At 36.7% G+C, this 21599-nt stretch overlaps 1 protein-coding gene across 5 annotated transcripts in view; it reads right to left on the minus strand.

Moving 5' to 3' along the window:
* Vgll3 (vestigial like family member 3) overlaps positions 1-10961 on the minus strand; it is a 45291-nt gene extending 34330 nt beyond the window's left edge. For 3 of the 5 annotated variants that reach the window (XR_015452316.1, XM_021238827.2, XM_004857904.4), the window contains exon 1: positions 10501-10961. Coding sequence is in view for 3 of the 5 variants with exons in the window: in XM_021238827.2 (XP_021094486.2) it covers positions 10501-10626 (126 nt within the window). In the remaining 2 variants the exon portion in view is untranslated. Of the gene's footprint in view, positions 1-10158; positions 10454-10500 lie in introns of those variants that run through there. The other 2 variants (XM_004857905.4, XM_021238829.2) reach the window with 2 other exon arrangements.
* Between the last annotated feature and the right edge of the window lie 10638 nt (positions 10962-21599).

The raw sequence follows: 21599 nt of genomic DNA on the forward strand, positions 1-21599 counted from the left end.
TACCTCATTAATCTTTATAATTTCATAAGATGGTCATTACTACTATCTATACATAAAAGAAAAAGACATTAAGACCTAGAGAAGTGAAATAACTTGCCAAAGGTAACAAAGCACATAAATAATGGAGCTAGAATACATAACAAAACATGCAAGTGTAGATATGTGTGTTTATGTGTGTGTAGATGTGTGTGTGTGTATATATGTGTCTGCATGTATGTCTGTTGGGGGAGCAGAGAAGGGATACCTAATGTGGGAGAAAACATCACTAAAATATTGTATTCTGCATTGATTTTCTGCCTGGCAAAGTGGTAGTCAATTATTATTTTCTTATAGTTTTGAATATTTCCAAATACTTTCACTGAACATGAATTACTCACATTAGCAACAAATTGATTATCATTTATATGTAAGAAGATAATGTTAAAGCTTACAAATGCATTATTTTAGTGACCAAAAAAAGCTTTCTATACCACATACTTATCTGCAAAATTCAATCCTTTCTCATCTAATTTTTCAGAAAAAAATACATTCTGGAAAATGAGTATGAATAGAAAAAAAATAATTCCAGAATACTCAGTAGTTTTGCAAATATTATCCCACATTAAGCCCATTATGTTTCTAATGTAATTACTAGTTTCAAAATCAATAGCCCAAATTATAAATGTGTCATTTAATAAATGAACCCTTTCTCCCATGAATGAATACATTGTTCTTGTGTGAGATGGGTCCTGAATTGTTCAGGAATATTAGGAGCTGCAAATTATTATGACAGGGCTGGTATTTATAAATACATGCGTTGCTTTTTATTTAGAATGTTGATGTGATTATCATTTGTTGATGAATAGATAATCCACTCCTTGTAAATGAATATGCCTTGCTGATAAATAGGTGATTGCAATGACCACCTAGTTGTATTTCTCATCATGTCCTTTTGTATAGATTTCAATATATCTGTATTTATCTTCAATAGCAAAAACACCATACCAACATAAGTTATGTATAAAATGAGAAGACCAAACTAAATGACCTGTAAAGTTACAACTAGTGTTACTTTCCACTATAAAATTAAACAAATACTATGATTTATTGCTCAAATCTCAGTGCTGTTTCCCTATGTGACATGTATTTATGCAAAGCATATACGATTGTAGCATATGCACACACTCTTTCTTGAATATCCTGGCATATTTTATATGGAAAGGAAATTAAAGTTGAACTACAGGGTAGCTTCACTCTCTACAAGTGTTCATTATTATCTATAAACTGATATTTTTTTCTTATTAATGTCCAACTCAGCATCAAATTTTTGGGCAGGCTTTGCTTTGCATGTAATTGTTTCATTTGTTTAATTGTGGCATTTATTCTTTAAATAAAAGGGCCTTGGCGGTGCTGATTATCCAGTAAAGGGAAAGGTTTATTTTACCCTCAATTAACAGCAATTAATTCTAGGTGAAATAAAATTAAGTTATATATACAAAAGATCTGAAAATTGGAAATTGTGATACAAATGTAAAACTGTTTTGTGATTAATAATACCAATCATAAAAGGCCTTAAATTTTTAATTGACAACACCTGAATTTAAGCTGCAGATTGTAAACCTATAAAATTATATAACATTCTAACTGGTATCTAACTTTGTGATTTTTTTTGCTACTAAAATGCTGAATGGTACAGCCGTATACAAATAAATTAATCTTTAGAATTCCATAGTTTTTAGTACACAATGAGAAAAAATAAACAAAACCTGCCATTTTATCAAAATGTCATTAGTTTTTTAAAAAAAAATTTTTGTCAATGAATACACTGATAACCTTTATATTTCATACATGTAATATATCTCTATTCATATAAATATGCATGCCAAAATATTTCCTTTTGATATTGTAAAGAACTGTGGTTCTATAAAAATGGGAACCTATGATATACCTACCAACAGGCAGGATATTGGAAAATTTATTATTTCCACTTGTACTTATCTCAAATAAAGTTGAACTAATTTTCACAAATAACAGTGAGACAACTTAAAAGTATACATTTCCAATGCACAAGTATATACAGACTAATAATCAATATTGCTAGTTAAAAAAAGAATTTCAAAGTGTACAAAGTAGCCTGATAACTACTTAAAATGCTAAATTTGAATTTGCATAAATGTTTTAAGTTTGACTCCGCAGAAAACAGAAACACAAAATGATATCAACTGACTCAGACTGACATTCACACTGTCCTAATTTTCTTCTTCATAGTCTCAAGCCTCTGCTTTCTGATATCTGTGGTTTAGTGAATATCAATAATTCCTCACTTTTTTACATCAACTCATCACACTGCTCATGTTCACCTTTCCATATTCTATATTCACTTTATATTTATTTGTTGGAATGTTTACTTGTTGGAATGTTGTGTTACATTCTTTTCAGGGAATAACATATATTATTCAAAATATTGAGATTAAATCTCAAATCATCAGGACCTAGATTTTTGGAATCAAGGTCAAAATGTAATCTAGTACATATTTTTCTCAAAATGTACAATCACTTCTAAAAAATATCCAAATGTCATAAACATTCATGCTTTTCTCACAAGACCCTGAAGAACTATCAACAAAACTAAAAAAGTCATCAAAAGGGATTTTATAGACTGTTATTTAATGCATATTTATATTTCATTGTCACTACTTAATAATGACAAATTTTCCCCAGGTAATATGACTCTGGAGTTAGATGAAACAATAAACGGGTTAATAGCGAAAAAATTAAGATAATGCACAGAAGTGCAAAGCAAAAGAGAGTTGGCATAGACAGACCTAACCATTGCAGACTACCTCAAAGCCTGCCATTAGGCACGAGAAAACAAACTTGAGCCGAAATGTGCAAGAGAAAGGATTTGTCTGACACGAGAAAGACTTCCATGTCAGGAGTCAAATACCACAAACTCCCCAAGGCTTAAGCCTGCAAAATGCCAAGTGATTACTGTGCATATGTGGAAACTTTTTTCCTAAGGAAACAAAAGTATTTTAATGAATCACTGAAATCATTGGATACTTAGAAATAGCTATTTTAAAAAAATATTTACTAGCTATTCTCAATAAATGCAAAGATTCTTTTATGTTCAAACACATGGTTCGAGCCTATGGAAAGAACCACTGTCCTAGAGTAAGGAAGTGTTTTGAAATTGTGAAGTCTACAAAACAATCTCATTGTTTTTTGAGTATATTTTTCTTAATTTACTTGTATAACAGATTTTTTAAAATATCTCAGAAACATTTGAAATTTTGATTCTTTTCCTATTTGGAAGTGGCTGAATCAGGAAATTGGAGATTGTGTTAGGTTAGGGGAAATAGGGCAGGAAACCTTTATGTATTTTATTTCACTAATCCTCACACAAAAATATTTTGACAGAATAATAATTCTCGATTTACATATACAAAAATAGTTTGCTTTGCCAGAATCACCTAACTAGTAAGTGGTAGAGGTGGGAATAGAACTTATTTTTGTCTGACAGCAAGGCTCATGCCAAGAAAATAGTCTACAGAACATGAATCTCTGTAAGATACTTATTTTGGTTAAATAAACACAGAGACGCCCACAGCCAGAAAGGCATCATATGCTAACTTGGATAATCTAAAGTTGTTTATAACATTAAAATATCAGAGTAAAACTCATATCAGAAATAGTGCTGTTGAGTAATGCAATGTTCTTAAAAATATACGAATATCTTGATGAAAAGGAACTCTATCTAAAACAATGTACTGTCCTCTGGCAATTGGATACATAATATATTTGGCTATAATTTTTCCAGAAATTCTGTTCTGCAAATGTGAGCGTAATTGACTTGTGAGAAACAGTCATACTTCAGATACCGTGTTTGTTTTTATTTTCTTGGTTTTTAAAATTTTTCTTAATAATAGCAACATTATTTAAAAATACTATTACTTAATATGATAAACTACTTGTGAACAGAATTGCCTATAAAGTCTGGTCATTATCAAAAATCCAGCCTACTTCCTCCAAGGATGAAAATTCTCCAGTTTTTATGATGTTCGAAAAAAATGTGCCACAGGCTTAAAAGCAATTACAAAATTTGCATTCCCAAAATGTTTTAAGCCATGATCACATCATTAGGGTATGTGTTCTTTCTCAAACCAACTACTTGGAATGAAACAACAGTTTCCAATGTACAAATCTCTGATATGTTTGCACAATACTGTGAATAGACTTAGGGTGCAACATTTTTAAGAATTATTCATTAGGCATTCTCTCATGCAAAGGTCAATTAATTCCTATTTGGTGTCAAGAATTGTGCAAAGATTTGGAGATACAAAGATGGAACATATAACTGCTCCCTAAACTGAACTGCTTATAGGTAGAAAAGCATTTGTAGCCAGCAGCAAAGAGAGCTGCATGCTCTATCTATATGGTGAGTTGTGTTATTTCTCCCCGTACCTAATATTCCAAAATTTAAAATAAGTACTAAGGTAACAGTAAACTATAAATTGTTCTCTGATTTCTAAGGAAGCCCAGATGGGAAGAAATAGAAAACTAAAATGACTAAGAGGATTTGATCAAAACTAGTTCTTTGAGTCTGAACAAGTCACTGAACATGATGATCCTTAGTTTTCTCTTCTGAAAATGGCAAAATTTGATTTGATTATCTCAAAAGTCTTGTCCAATTCTATATCCTAATAAGCAACATGTTACAAATTCACACGTAATTTTATTTTTTACATTGGCCACCTCTTCAGATTTTGTAGGACACCTGCCAAAAGAATCTATGGACCATTGAAAACTACTTCATTTCCAGGCAAGGGTCACCTAACAAACTCCTCAGGTTATCTATCTTCACATAAAGAAGAAAGGATATATCTTTAGAATCTCCCTACTTTGCCCCAAGGACAAGTGATTTGGCATGCTAAAATGATACAGTTTTAAGAAGAAAAGACACCTGTCGAGTTTAGGTCATTTTTCCCCTCTACTAATATTAGAAGGCAAGTGAAAAATAGTTCAGTTACCCCAGTTCAGACTACACTTATAAATTACTGTCATAAATCTAGTATCCAGTGAAATATCTATAAATACAGCATTTATGAGTTGTCCTAGCAACAGCTGTTTGAGTCTAATGGTTCAAGGCACTCTCAGGTCTTCTTAAATGAGTAGTGCGAAGCAGAAAACCAGCTGCTTAGAGATGTATTTTGAAAAGCTCAGGGCAGAGCTTTGCCCAAAATTATTGCCTTCGTTGTCTCTACCAGAGCCTGAAATTAAACTATTAGAGGGCCTTTGTTTCTTGAATAAAAACATTTTTTCTTGAGATTATGTCTCAAATTATTATATATTACAGAATGTGTTCATTTTGAGTTGTTTTTTTTTTAATTTAACTGGAAACAGGGCCTATAGGAATGAGATCCCAATTAAACACCATGTTTAAAAATTAGAGTCATCTAACTGACAATTTTGCTTTGGGATATGCCCTAGGCATCACATGCATGATTGTTTTATTCTCATTGAAAATTCTCTTTGCCTAGATGGAAACAAGAATACTTATGGGCCAGGGATTACTCAGTGGTGCTGCTGCCTGCCTCACAAGCACAAGGTCCTAAGTTGATCCCCGGTACCAAAAAAAAAAAGTACCAGAACTTTCCAGCAGAGCAACAGGGTCAGCTCAGTGTCTCTTCCATAGAAATCCAAAGAGACCTACTCAGAAGAGCAAGGTTGCCTTTCTGAACAACCTCATGTCCCTGATGTTTTAAAAATTTTGTGAGATGTGAGATTTTTACCAAATTCCAGGCAAAATAGGACTTCCTTGCATTTAACCAAAGTGGCCTCTACTTCGATTCCTAGCATCACCATGTCATGGCATTTGCTTCTTGGTGAACATACTCTCATGCTGCAAAATTTTATGGATTTCAATTCCGCCCTTTCCATCATTATTGTAATCTTCATTCTGGCTAACTTCCAGTGCCCATAGTTCAGTTATTTTTAAGTTTAATTTTTCCTGTACATTTGAATTTTTCTGGTTGGTAAATTATTGGGAACATAAAGCTGCGGAGCAGATTAAGCTTCTAAGTCTCTGCAATCGAGAAAATTTGTGTACCTTAGAATTAGAGGGGCTGCTCTTTCTCCAAGAAGCTTTGTGTGAATTCTTATAAATCCACTAAGTCCTTGCTTATAGGTGCAAGAAAATCAAATCCTCTGCCTTAAATAATTTGACTGTGTTAAAACAATTTGGGTTTTAACAGTATTCTTTCCAGTCTTAATGAAGCTAAACTTACTTTAGAATATCAAAGAAATATGAGGCACTTAAAACCAACTGGTAATACTATTTCCTGTATTTTATTTTAAATAAATAAATGTTCATTTCCTAAGTGGTTATTCTGCCTCATCAATAAAGGATGTGGCATGGATAGCAACAGTCATATTAGCATAATACAAATGCTTGCAGAAAGCCTCTGGAATGCCTAAACTTAAGAAAGTACACTACCAAGGCCTTGGAAAGAATCTCAAACTCCAAGGCCAAAGAGTCTATTGCATATCAGTCTTCTTTATCAAAAAAGTTGATTGGGGCACTGAAGGCAAAAATAAGCCTATTGTGCAATAGCAGAAGAAAAAAAGGCCTGGGAGGCTGCATGGCATGGGGGAAGGATGCTGTGATGCTAACCGCAAGAGATCTGGCTGTCACCAATCAGCTCTGAAATCCTTAGGTAGGCATTTCAACCCTCTGAACATACATTCTTCCCATTTGTAAAAGGAAATGTTGAAATGTGTTTTTTCGACGGTTTTTCCATGACAAATAGAAACTTAGAGCAGTTTTATGACTTAACTAAAGTGGCAGAGTCCAGAGAAAGAGTTAGAATAACTTCTTAAACTTATAACTGAAGCTCTGTCTCCCAAGGGAATTTAGTTCTTTTAAGTGAAAGCATGCATGCAGATTCACCCAGCTGTTACCCTGGAAAGGACAGAGTAAATATGTTCTAACTCACACAAAGCCTGATGTGTTATTGTTAAAAACTGCTATACATAATTAGAAATTTGGTGATTGTTCTTTGCTTTCATCATCTCATTTATAAGCTACAATTCCCACACCTTCACTAAGCATCTTCTTAAGGTTAATGTTATGAATATGGGGGAGGATTTAAACAAAAGACTGTATTTAAGATGAGAAGTCCACTGGGTATGAAGGGAATCTATGATTTCATATTACCCTTAATTTTTCCTGACACATATTGTGAAATTTTCTGCCGGTTCCTACTGTCACTGCTAGAATACAAGAACATTCCTTTCTGCACACGTTGTGCGGTGTCATCAGGCTCCAGAGCATGCACTGAGAGACTGGGTCAAGAGCTCTCCTGGGGAGATGGATGAAGGCTACAAAGGGATGGAAGAGGCTGCTTCACATTGCTCAGGAATTTCTGGCTCCTTAAAGCACAGCATACAATGAATGCACAGCCACACCATTTCTAGAGTTAATGTAAGAGACAATAAAATTCACTCTTCGGGCATTTACACACTATGCTGATTCATTTAGTCCACTGTACGCCTAACACACTACAGTGCAGCCTATGTCTATGCAGTTTACTATGTTTTAAGAATTCATCTATTACCAAGCCACAATAAATAATATATGCAATACAAAGCCCAGCCTAAAATTTCAGCCGTTTAGGAAAAAAAAGGTAATAATAAGAGTTATCATTTCAAAAAGATTGTGCAGTAATATCATCATATATAGGGAACTTATGCCTATGTTTACAATTAATCATTATAGATCATTTTGATACACTAATTTACAAAGGTTTTAGGCTGGCAGTATAACTTAGGGTTGGAGTGTTTATTGAGCATGTATGAGATCCTGGGTTCGAGCCCCAGCAGTACAAATAAAATAAAATATACAAGAACATCAGAGTTGTACAGATTTGAGGGAAAAATCAGTTCCAACATATATTACTATAGTTGAATATAGATGCTATATAAAACCTTAATTCTTTCTTTCCTAGTTTTTCATAAATAACCATTAAGCTTTCTTAAGTACTCTGTCACATTTTCTTTTTTTTTCTAAACAAATCAATTTTTGAATGCAGTAGGAACTGTAGCCCTTATTTTTATCCCTCAGGCAAGATGCTATTAGGGGTCACTTCCCATGTACGGAGAAAACAATCTTCATGGATAATAATGATAAAACCTTATGGAATCCAAAAACAACCAAAATATGTATTCTCAGATGACTGCATTAGGGCCAAGTTAATATTAGTCCCACTTCACCCACGCAACACATAGTCTAAAAATGCTGTCAGCCTGCTAAGAATTTCCTAATTTACTCTTTTCTCGAATAGAAAATATAGGTCATCAAAATAAACTCCTGACAGTAAAAGAGCAGTAGTCACTCATTCCCACTGTCAAATCTCTCTTACTAGCCAGTCATTGTCAGACAGTTTCTTCATTTGATTAAAAAAAAAACCAGAAACATCTTGAATATGCCATTTTAATAAAAGGAATATGAAAAGTGTCAAGTACACCTCTCAACTAAATTCTTATGGTAGACTCAGCCAAATATCTACTTAAGCAATATCTACAGAAGCTCAAAGTGTAGTAGGAGTTGCTCATTATGGGATTCATCAGTATAGACCACTCAAGTTTTCTTTTTCTTTTTTTAACAAAAAGCTAATTCTACATTTTATTGATATTTTTAGTAAAAGAATAGAATTTGAGGGCTGAGATTCAGGGGTATTGCAAAATGAAGATTAAGCTATTTGGAGTAATTGGTTAATGAAAATCAACTTTTGTCATTGGTGATTTGTCATTTTTCTGAGTTTTATTTTCTGGCCTATTAAAAGTATTACCTCAGATTCATATTTTAATGGAATTTTATAACTCCTAAAAAAAGAGAAAAATTTTACTTGTAACTACTTCTGCTCTATTAGTTTTTTAAGAAGGCTTTGGGAAGGCAGAGCAAAAAGTTTGAATCTGCTGCTTTTAAATCTTTTTCAATCTTTTAAAGTTTGAATCTGCTGCTCATTCATATTCCAACTGATAACTGAAGCTCTCCACAGTCTCAGGGATTGAGGTAAGCATTCTGCATCCTGGACTGAGTGTTAATAATATCAATGGTGTGTTTGGCTCACTTGCCTTCCTTGAACCTGCATGGTTTTCTCCATTACTTATATTTTGTATATGCCAAAAAAAATACACAGCTCAGCCAGAATGCTTTTATCTGTCACCCTTGACCACAAGTTACAAAATGTTCTCTTGTCCTCCTCCTCAAAACCAATGAGAAGCTGCTGAATATTAAAGTAAATAAGTAAATAATAACACAAAAGTATGGCTCTTTCCTCTTTTGGCCCAACTGGTCTTAGTTTAGTTGGTACCATTTAGCAGCTGAATTTGGTCTGCGTATCATTGCCAATTAAATGAATTTCACAGCCCCTTCTAAACAAAAAGTTATGATTTCTTCCCAAAGAGCACCACTATATACGTGAGGGCCACAGTGAAACAACAATGATATAACTTCTGTGGACTTTCATTTCTTAACTATATCTAGTTGTATTTTTAAGTCTCATGAAATCAACCCACCCTAATGTGATCCCCATAGTCTGAAGAGTACCCTACTTTGGTTCAGGCCTTTGCAGATAAATACAATACATTTCTTTTAGTGTAATGCTAACTAAACCTTAGTGTACTTTCTGTCGTGTGCAGAGAATAATAGCCAAGGGCACCTAGTACCAAGTTCCCCAGAGCGCTACCCTCTCTTCTGAACAAACTGTATTTTCTCCTAGTTCCCAGCCACTTTTTATGGACAATATTTTCAGTCTCCTGTCATGGTGGACCCCCAGCACCCAGAAATTCAGGGTAACCTCTAGGCTGAGGAACAGGAGGCCAGCAGATTGAACACTTCCTATAACAAGCTCTGTGCTTGACTGGATTGGAAAATAAATGAAGAGCCCTGGCATTCCTGTCTTCTAAATCACAGTCACAGGGAGAAAAATTGCAGAGAAGTTCTAGAAACACTCAGTAGTACATGTTTCATTAGACCAGAAAGATCGTTTCGTGGGCTCACTTTTCAGGCAGCCTCTGCTACCTCTGTGGCACAGCTCACACTCAATTCAGAAAACCCCAAAACATTCTACCTTTCTAAACAAACAAAATAATTTGGTTTAAAAGAAGTTTACTCACACAGTCCTAAGCCAGATGCCCTTGGAGAGCTTCAGAGAACTGAATCCTAAGAGCCAGCCAGGGCGTCTATGAGAAGCAGCCTCTGAGCTCGGGTGGCAAGAGCTCAGTGAAGCCCCCAGCCAGGTAAAGCCTCTCGTCGAGTCCCCACCAGTCACCCCGCTGCTCTGCCTCCCCGAAGCCTCGCCTCCTCGCACCCGATGGCTCTCTGCTCAAGGGCGCTCCCTCAGGTTCCAGAGCATCCTCCGCGCCACCCGTCCTGCCACCGCGTCGCCGGAGCCCCAGACCGATACTCTCGGTGCCCCTCGCCCCCGCCCCCGGCAGGCTGCCCGGTCGGTGACTCACCTGCTGGCCAGGTTGGGGCGCCGGCTGATAGCAGGCTGTGGGGCAGGTTGCAGCTGCCACAGGGTTGGGCAGATACTGGGGCGCTCCATACGTCTGGGGGTGATACATCACCTCCGCACAACTCATGGCAGCAGGGGCAGCGGCGGCCCCCAAGTCGCCGCGGCCGCTCTGCGCGCTGGCGCAAGGGACACCTCCGCCACCGCCGCGGATGCTGCCTCTATCTCTGCTCCAACTGCTACTGCGGCGAAGGCGGGTCCTCGGCCGCCTCGGGCTCCGCACTGGGCGCGAGCTCGGGAGGGGTTGGCAATCAGCAGCGGCCCATGCGCGGGCACCTTCATCTTCAGCCCCTCCGCGTGCGCCCTCGTCCGCGCTCACATAGCAGCCCCGGGACGCAGCCGCCCGCCCCGCGGCGAGACGGAGCGGGCGCTCGGCTCCGCGAGGGCAGCGCGTTCCCAGCAGCGCCCGCCACCGCCGCAGTCCGGGTCAGAGTCAGTGCCGTAGCCCTGAGAGCCGACCCGGGTTTGCGTAGACGCAGCGCGCGCCCTGGGCTCGTCTGGTCGCCCGCGCTCGCGGCTGGGACGTGACCTGCGGGCTGGGGCAGGAGAGGGGGCGCCGGGCGGGAGGGGGCCGCTTCGCTCCCGGCTCTGACGCCGAGCTTTGTAAAGTTCCTCCAACTGTGTCCGCGCGGTAGAGTCGCCCAGCAGGGGGACCCTGGGGAGGGCAGGCTGGGATTGGAGCGAAGTTTGCAGCCCTCTCCGCCTCTCAGCTCAGGAGGGTAGTGGGAGGGGAATGGTATGCGGGAGGCTCCGCGCCCCGGAGCCCTGCACATTCCCACCCGCTCTGTCACCTGGCCACCGGGCGTGGACGTCCCACCCAACTCCTGGGAGCTGTCGCAGGGACCAGCAGCTCAGACACTAGAACCAAAAGAAGGCCAAAGGTACAAAGGTAAAACAGAGCCAGCGAAAAATAAACGAGATTAACTCCTACGTTAAAAATAGCTGTAAGTGAAAGTTAGGGTTGTTACAAGTGCGCACATGCCAAGAACGCAGCTTGGTTTTCTACAAGTAAACTCCTATTTAGTTTTCACTTTCATGGCATGACATTCTTGAGGGATACCTTTTCTGGCTTTTGCTTTGCGGTTTCCATAGAAAAATTTAAAAAACTAATTGATCAAAGGTGCATCGATTTGCAAGTGGCTTATGACTTCCTCCAAAAAAATTTTTTTAAAACTCTTTGTAGGAATATAGTTGCATTCCAGTAAAATTAGTAGAAAAGAATACCTTACAAATGACAGACCCTAGCTCTGCGCTTTACCTTTCTGTGACACACAGCCATCTCTTATTCTTACAGCCTCTCCTTTGTCAGTGAAAACCTGTTTGGATATCAAATGCACTGATGCTGACATGGCCTGAACTGTACCCTACACATACCACACACACGCACACACAAACAAGAAAATTTGTATCTGCGCTCCTAATCCTCAGCGCGACTGTGTTTGGAGGTAGCCTTTTAAGAGGTTAAGTGAGACCGTGGAGTGGGGGCTAATGGAACAGGAACGATGTCCTTATAAGAGGAAGACACCTCAGACCCTGTGCAGGCCCGGTGAGAAGATAGCAGTCCGTAAGACCCGAAGGAGTCTCCCCCAAAACCAACTCACTGCATCTGGATCTTGGATTTTTAATTTCCAGAACTGTGAAAAAATAATTTTTTGCTGTTTAAGCCACCCAGTCTGAGTGTTTGGTTATGCCAGCCCTAGCAGACTAATGTAAATGTATATTTCTAATATATTGTTAATCTTTATATTAGTGTGTGCATAACTACAGAAACACATACAAGTGTACATACAGATACTCACACACCTACACAAGCACATACAAACACACAGACTATAATAATTGGACAGGAACATTGCTACCCAATAACAACTTCTATTTACTCACTCATTTTGGCATATGTTAAATATTAAAGATCTATTTATTAAACGTTTATACTGTTTGGACTTTAAATTACGCTGTTGTAGTAGGGGAGTATTCCTATCTATAAGATGTTTAAGAATTTACTTTAAATATTTATTACCACCTTTCCCCAAATTGGCATTCCTTGGCAAGAGCCCTTACCTGTGTTACAGGCTCATCTATTTGGCTGCTTTCTAAATAGTTCCACATAGGTGTCCCATAAGGACCTCAGTAATCACAGCATTCATTTCCACACATCCACTCCCTGATTCTCCTCTCCTAATGTCCACCTGGGTAGTGAAACTCTCAGCACTAGTTGCCTCAGGTAGAAATCTGGTGATCTGACATTTCTTCCTTCTCAGAGAACGCACATTTTGTCTTGGAGTCTGATGGACTCAAGTTTTATATTTCTACTGACACTCTCCCCTCATTTCTTTACCTCTGTGGCATTAATTCTTAATTTTCTCAGCATCTCTCACCAGGTCTCCTGCAAGAGACACCAGACCCCAAATGGAACTATCTTCTGATGCATCCTTTATGGTTTATATTCCTATTTTTTAATAAAAACCCAATCACTGTAATTCCAAAACAGCAATGCTGTTTTGTCCCTTTTAAAAAAAAATTCATAGTCTGCAGTCACAACCCTTTATCCTTCCAGGTTTTGCCTGTGCATGTGACTAATTCCTGGATTCATATAGCCATTTGAATTGAGATCTTCTCCTCTCTAAAAAAGGATCTGTGGTATCTCTACCATAATGTTTTTTTTACAGATATGCAGAACATTAACCACTTTCTCATCTTACTTACTTGCCTGCTCTTGTTCCTCAAGGAATCATCTTTGAAAACATCCAGTGAAAACCTGTTATAACATCCCGGTTCTCAGCAGCTCTAGGACTCCATGGATACTGCTCTCATCATACTAACAATCAACTACTTGACCTGCAGTTGCTTATGTGCTTGTCTCTCCAAAATGACAATGGCTGCTTGAGAGCAAGGACTGTGACTTCTACTTCTGAATCTCAATCATATAATGCTTGGCTTAATAAACATTCACTGAATAAAAAAGTATAAAATGAGGAGAAAAAAACTCAGACTAATTCATAAACTCATGAGGAAGCATATAAAATCAATGACCAGTTACAACTATGAATAAGGTTTCAAAATCTGTTTTGGGTTTTCTGTTGTATGATAGAATGAGAAAGTCCTGGTGATATGAAAAAATTCAGGACCTTCAAGATAAAATGACTGAATTAGCCCATGATGCTAGTTTCTAAGACAACTTTTTTCTCAAAACCAGGCCTCCCATTCAATACTCTTAATACCTCTAATTTTTTCTTCAAATAACTTAATGTATCTTTTTTTGTACAATGATAGATTCAGTATGCCTCTCCACTTGACTATTGAAAAGTAATTTCTATCTCATTAACCTCATATTTAATGTTTAGGAAGTGTTCAGTATATATTTGTTAACTGAAAAACTGAAATCATAACCAGATTCAACAATTCTGCCCCTCCCCACTGATTTCTGTGTCTTTTAAGTGACCTAATGTGTGGCAAGTATTTATTGTATGACAAAAATATGGTACTTGGGTATTTAAAAAGTCACGGACACTAAAATCTGCAATTGTTTGTCAAAATAGTCCATGAAACGCTTTTTTGACAGTTCATTTTATTTCTACATATTATTGATAGAACAAAATCTATCAATATAGATTGATAGAGTTTGGATTTAACTCAGTGGCAATGAGCCACTGCCTTGCAAGCACAAGGTCCTAAGTTCAATCCCCAGTATGCACAAAAAAAGAAGAAGAAATAAGTGAATAGAGATTCTGTCTGGAAGTAGAATCTAGAAGAACTGATAAAAAAAGAAAGTAACTTGTCTGCAGTTAAAGCTGCAGTCTTAGTTGGCTAATAAAATTAGGCTGATCCTGTTGAGATACGAATTAAAGTTCTGTAGGAAAGGAAATCTCCAGACTTACTTAAAATGTCCCATGTATATGTTTGGTGTTTTTGAATGAAATAGAAACCAAAACAACAAAACAAAACAAAGAAATAAAAAGAAAGGTTCATCTAGTTTAAAATATCTTGTTTCATAGAAAAACAAAGATATGGTCTGATTAAAGTCTAAGGGACTAGTGGCATAACTAAAACCAAACCCCAAACCTCCTGTTTTTTGTTGTTGTTTTGTTTTGTTTTTTGTTCAGTTTTCTCACCATCACCATAACTGAGGTTGTCTTAAATGTACACTTACATGCATACTACATGTGTATACATATTCATACATATTCATTGATGCAAACACATGCATGAATACATGAAAGAAAAAGTTTTCTATTAGGCTATCCTTTGGTCAAGGCTGCAATAGGGAGAATTGCTGCTACCTGCATTTAGCAATAATGAATAACTCAGGTCAAAGAATGCAGTCTGACCATGGGGAGCACTCATTCTCATCACTGTTATGCACCAGTGCCACAATTACTGGAGAAAAAAAAACAGCAGTGGGATGGAACTTGATTATATGGACTTCTACACTAATGTTCCTCAAAGTTCATCCTCTTATATTGTCTCCTCTTTCTTTGGCACTCTTCACTATCTGTGATTGAGTCTATATATGGAATGCAATCCTATCTATCTGATGCCTATACTCCTACTTTATTCTATCTCAGTAACTGCAATGCTAATAAAATTCACAAATGATGTTGAGTGTTCCTAACTCCTACCCTAGTTAAGAGTTTACCATGACTACATTTTTACCTCATCCACCAAATTCCCCAGAATGTTCTCAAATTTTCCATTGGAATTTGGTGAGGTAAATTTGAAAAACTAGTTTTATTTGGAGGAGTAATTTGTATCCCTTGGATAAATTAAGGTAAAAAGTAGGGGAAATTGTTTTTTGAGTAATGACACCACATTTGCTTTTAATTTGTGGTCCCAGGTAAGAGAATATACAAGACCTGTGATACATTTGTATGGTTATCCCAACCTATATGTCCAAATGCCCTACCCATATTTCTCAGTCACCAAACAAATGACTTTGCTAAACCATCTAGTCTAGATTGAAGCTACTGATAATACAGCCTTTCTCATGGCTCTGGGGAAAGGGTATGCACACAGCATTTTCTGGTCTGAGTACAGAAACAGTTGTTTTAGGTAGAATAATGACACTGTCTCCCAAAATCTCCACACTCTAATCCATTGAATTTATGAATATATTCTTACTTGGCAAAAGGGAGTTAAGCATATAGATGAATTAAAACTGCTAACAAGTGGATTTTAAGATAGGAAGATAACCCTGATTATCTAAATGGGCCCAAGGTAATTACAAAGGCCTTTAAAAGGACGATGGAGGAGACAGTGGAGTCCAAGTCCTATTGATTCAAAGTTAAGAAAAGAAACTCTACAGACCATCACTGACTTTACATATAGAAAGCAGTCAAGGGGTCGGGATTTCCCTCAGTGGTTCTGCCACCTGCCTCACAAGCTCAAGGTCCCAAGTTCGATCCCCAGTACCAAAAGAAGGAAGAAAGCAGTCAAAAGCCAAGGAATGCAAACAGCCTCCAGAATTGGTAAAAGCAAAAAAAATACTCCCTTTGGAAGTAAAGAAGAAATCTGCACTGGGTGAGGAAATCCCTTTCCCCAGCAGTTTTCTATGAAGAGAATCATAATAAGAAGAGATTTATGAGTGAGTCAAGGCCTAAGAGAAACTGATTGCTTGGATTTAAATGGGGGCCTCCAATGGTACAAATGTGACAGAATGAAAAATGGAGGTCAAAATTCATAGGAAAAGCACTAAGACTATTTTATTCAGTTGTCTTTCATATCACCTGCCTTACAACACCCATCCTTAATACCCACAGCTTAACTGTTTCTCTAACATACTCAGCTGTATCCGCTTCCAATTTTTGCTTCCTGTCTTCACTATACCCAGATCCCTCAAATTCACTTTTCTCCACTTTTTCTTTCCAGTCATTATTTTGGCTCATGTCACCTCAAAATTTAGTAAGGTCAGCAGTAATGAGCATGTTGACAAATTCAAAGTTTATTATTTAAACCTCATGTTAGTTGATATTTCATAAATTTTAGCACTGCAAATTAATCAGTATTTTCTTCAATTTTTCTCTTCTTTTGACTTCTGTCCAAGACAGTCCCTTGTTGTAAACTGTTGTCTTACAATTCAGCTATTTGTACTGTTTCCTTTGCTGACTCCTTTTCTACCTAACTTTAAATATTGAGCTTTTTAGTGCTTAGTCTTTTGTCATCTTACTCTATCCTCTCATCCTAAGAGACTTCAGCTATCTTTAAGTCACTTCTATGTTCAAATAATCTAAAAAGTTAGTTTTCAACTCAGAATGTAACTCAGAGTCCAAGGCTGTAGAGTGGAGCTGCATCCTACATGACAATTTTAAAGTCAATAATAAAGTAAATGAAACCATGTACAGCTCAAACTACTTTATTTTGTATATTTTATATTTTATGGCAAATTATTATTGAAAATTTCCTCAATCCCCCATAATGAACTGAATCTACAGCAATGTGTCTCAGTAAATTCAACATAGATAATTTTGATTACTGCCATTGAAAAGACTAATTGTCTTTTCTTAGGTTGATGACAGAAGAAGTTGGTTCAGTATAGAACGTGTGACACTTAAAATATATTCCAACAAAATATGCTAATGTTAAAACTCAGATTGGTAAAATGTACATATAATGTAGGAGGGCAGGAGGGAATATAAACCAACTCAAGGAATAACAGATTCATATCTCCTTCTTACTCATACATAATGATGATATTTCACTGAGCTAGATGGTGAATATAGCATTCCTTTAACATATATTCTATTCCCATATTCACTCATGTCAAAGTGGAGATGCTATTATGAACAGGACTTCTGTGTGGATTAATAAATTAGATAAAACTCAGAAGGTAGACCCTATTCTAGGTTAAACGTCAAAAAATTAGTGTTTTTCCCTGTCATCAACCTGTCTTGCAAAGTTGGGGAATAGACAAAAATGTAGAAAAAAACCTATCATAAAGTGACTAGAAACTTCTTTTAAAACATAATTTGTGGGTATATTCAAGAGTTTTGATCTAAAAAATTCACAAGCCAACCATTCAGTCTTGTGATTTCAAAGATAATCTAGGATGTATGATATGTGCAGGTTATGCACAGCATATACCTATTAGGATTTGCATCTTCTTTTCTCTTCTACCTGGTAAGATTAAATAGGAAAGCTTATAACAGTTTTAAATATATATGTACAATTATTTTTTTAAGTGGCACTTCTTCAATACCAAAAAAATCAATGAAGCCAAGAGTTGGTTCTTCGAAAGAATAAACAAAATTGACAAACCCTTAGCCAACCTTATCAAAAAAAGGAAAGAAAGGGCCTAAATCCACACAATTAGGAATAAACAGGGTGAAATTACAACAGACCCAGCAGAAATCTAGAGGATCATCAATACCTACTTCGAGAACCTTTATGCCAATAAGATGGAAAATACAGAACAAATATATAGATTTCTAGATACGTGTGAATTACCAAAGTTGAAAGAAGGTGACCTAAAAATTCTAAAAGACCCATTATCAATCAAAGAAATTGAAAATGCAATTAAAAACTTACTGAGAAAAGCTCAGGTCCTGATGGCTTCACTACAAATTCTGCAAGATATTTAGAGAGGAACTACTGCCACTACTGTTTAAACTCTTCAATTCAATTGAAAGGGAAGCAATACTCCCAAATTCGCTCATTCCTGGAAGCAAGCATCACCTTGTTCCCTAAAGCAGAGAAAGACCCAACCAAAAAAGAGAACTATAGACCAATCTCACTAATGAACATAGATGCAAAAATTCTTAATAAGATACTGACAAATAGAATGCAGAAGGTCATCAAGAAGATCATACACCGTGACCAAGTGGCATTCATCCCAGGGATGCAGGATGGTTCAACATATGCAAATCAATAAATATAATACAATGTATTAATACAACCAAGTACAAAACCCATATGATCATCTCAATAGATGCAAAAAAAACCCATTTGACCAAATCCAACATGCATTTATGATAAAAACCCTATAAAAAATTGGAATAGACTGTCTCTACCTCAATCTGATAAAAGCCATCTATGAAAAAGCAACAGCCAATATCATACTAAATGCTCAAAAACTGAAATCCTTCACACTAAAATCAGGAACAAGAAAAGTATGTCCACTCCTGTTCAATATAGTTTTGGAAACATTAGCCACAGCACTTAGAAAGAGAAAGAAATAAAAGGAATAAAGATAGGAAACAAAGAAGTCAAATTGTCATTATTTGCAGATGACATAATACTCTATATAGAAGACTCTAAGAACTCCACCAAAAGTCTTCTAGACTTAATAACCAAATACAGTAAAGAAGCTGGATATAAGGTCAACACACAAAAATCAATAGCTTTTCTGTACACAAAAAACAGACTCACTGAGAGAGAAATGCAACAATCAATTTCTTTTACAATAGCATCCAAAAAAATTGAAATACGTAGGAATCAACCTAACAAAAGAAATCAAAGACCTCTGCTCTGAAAACTATGGCACTCTGAAAAAAAGAGATTGAACTGGATATCAGAATATAGAAAGACATCCCTTGCACCTGGGTAGGAAGAATCAACATAGAGAAAATGGCCATACTTCCAAAACTTCTATATAGATTCAATGCAATCCCAATTGAAATCCCAGCAGCATACTTCATAGACCTGGAGAAAGCAATCCAAAGATTCATTTGGAAGAAGAGACCTAGAATAGCAAAAGCAATACTAGGCAATAAAGACAAGGTAGGGGGTATCACAATTCCCAACTTGAAACTATACTATAAAGCTACTGTGATAAAAACAGCATGATATTGGCAAAGAAACAGACCTGAGAATCAGTGGAACAGATTAGAAATGCAGAAACAACTCCAGACACACTCAGCCACCTCATCTTTGACAAAGGAGCCAAACACCCTCACTGGAGGAAAGATAGCCTTTTTAATAAAAGGTGTGGAAAAATTGGGTTTCAACTTTCCAAAGTTTAAAACGAGACCTGTATCTCTCACCATGCACAAAACTAAAATTGAAATATATTAAAGATCTAAATATTAAAACAGAAACACTGAAACGGCTGGAACAGAGGTTAGGTAGAACTCTGGAAGACATTGGTGTAGGAACAAAACCTCAGTTGCCCGTGAACTAGCACAAACAATCAACAAGTGGGATCTCTTCTTACTAAAAAGCTTCTGCACAGAAAAAGAAACCACCAACAATGTGAAGAGACAACCCACAATGTGGGAAAAAAATTTTCACCAGCTGTCCCTCAGACAAAGGTCTACTATCTCAAATGTATAAAGAACTTTAAAAAATCAGGCCTCCCAAATTTAAAGACTCAGTCCAAAAATGGGCATCTGAAGTGAACAGACATTTCTCACACAAAGAAGTAGAAATAGCAAATAAATATATGAAAAAATGTTCAACAACAGTGGTCATTTGAGAGATGCAAATGAAAACAACACTGAGATTCCACTTCACCCCAGAAAGAATGGCTGCCTTCATGAAATCAACCAATAACAAATGCTGGCGGGGCTGTGGGCAAAAAGGAACCCTGCTGCACTGTTGGTGGGTGTGTGGACTGATGCAAGCACTGTGGAAATCAGTATGGAGATACCTCAAAGAACTAGGACTGGAAGCCCCATTTGACCCCACTATTCCACTGCTGGGTATCTTCCCCAAAGAATTAAAAGAATCATACCCATGTTCATAGCAGCACAATTTGTAATAGCTAACACTTGGAAGCAGCCCAATTGCCCATCAACTGGAGACTGGATGAAGAAAATGTGTTTTTTAAAAAATAAAATGGAGTACTACTCAGCCATAAAAAATGAGAAATTAGAGACATTTATAGCTAAATGGATGCATATTGAGGCGACACTCTTAAGTGAAATAAATAGGGCACACATGTAAATACTGAATAGTTTCTCTAGTGTGAGAAACTGAAAGTGTGAATAAGGACTAAATGGTATAATAGATAATGTGAAATAGGAAGAAAAGGGGCAAAGTTGAAGGGGAAGTGGGAGGGGTAGGGGAAAAGAAAGAAGGGAATGGAATTAAAATGAGAAAAAGAAAAAAATAGAGACAAAGTCTTTGTAGATAGGGAGGGGTAGAGGGGTTGAACAGAGGGCAAGGCAATGGGGAAAAAGTAAGAATAAAGATGGATTATCTAAAGGTGCAAATTTCCAATGATGAATGTCATTATATTGTATACCTCAAATGTACCAATATAATTAATAAAAAAATAAATAGCAGTTCTTGCAGAACTTTTTTATCTATACTTTGAAGGTGATATTTTTCCCACTGATTTTAACACATAGAAAAATGGTCTTTTGTTCTTATTAATCCCTTTTATATTATATTCTTCCATTGTGTGCAAAGTGCTAGCTACAAGGTTAAGAGCTCATCTATACTCGCTGAGACTGAGATCTCATCTGCAACGATCCATAGCGAAGATAATTTTAATCCTCATGGTTTGCTTTAGTAAAAAATTAGACTTTATTCTGAATGACTCAAAAGAGACACATACAACTGGCAGCACATACTTTACTCATTATTCATTTAGTGGTAGCCCAGCCAGTGGTTGTTACAACCTTCTCTCAGTATCTCTATTTATCACTTAAATACACTCCTGAAACAGAAAACATATTCTCTCCGATGAGTACTTTTTTCTGCTTTTGTAATTGTTATTACACTTGCAAAATTTCATATCCCTTTTGATCTAGTATATATATTGAAATATTTAATAGTAAAAGAATCCAAATTGGAAAATTCTGAAATGAGATGAAAAGGTGTCAAACCACTACTTACTCTGCATATTTAAAAATCAGCAAAGAGTAAGATGATGGACAGATAAATTAGCCTTATTTAGTCATTCCATAATGTAGATACTATATTATGATATTATATTATACCCCATAAGTATATGTAATTATCCTCAGTTAATTAAAAATAAAGTATTTTTTATAATTTCAGGTTAGTCTAGAAAAAGTTTGGATATCATCATTTATCAATATGCTGCTAAAAACTTCATTATTAATAAAAATCAGTAAAAATTATAAACTTAACTATGTAATGAGG

The sequence above is a fragment of the Heterocephalus glaber genome, unplaced genomic scaffold (genome assembly GCF_053883595.1).
Source record: "Heterocephalus glaber isolate CG9 unplaced genomic scaffold, H.glaber_assembly_v1.0 deba00000122, whole genome shotgun sequence".
In the NCBI taxonomy this organism is placed as follows: domain Eukaryota; kingdom Metazoa; phylum Chordata; class Mammalia; order Rodentia; family Bathyergidae; genus Heterocephalus; species Heterocephalus glaber.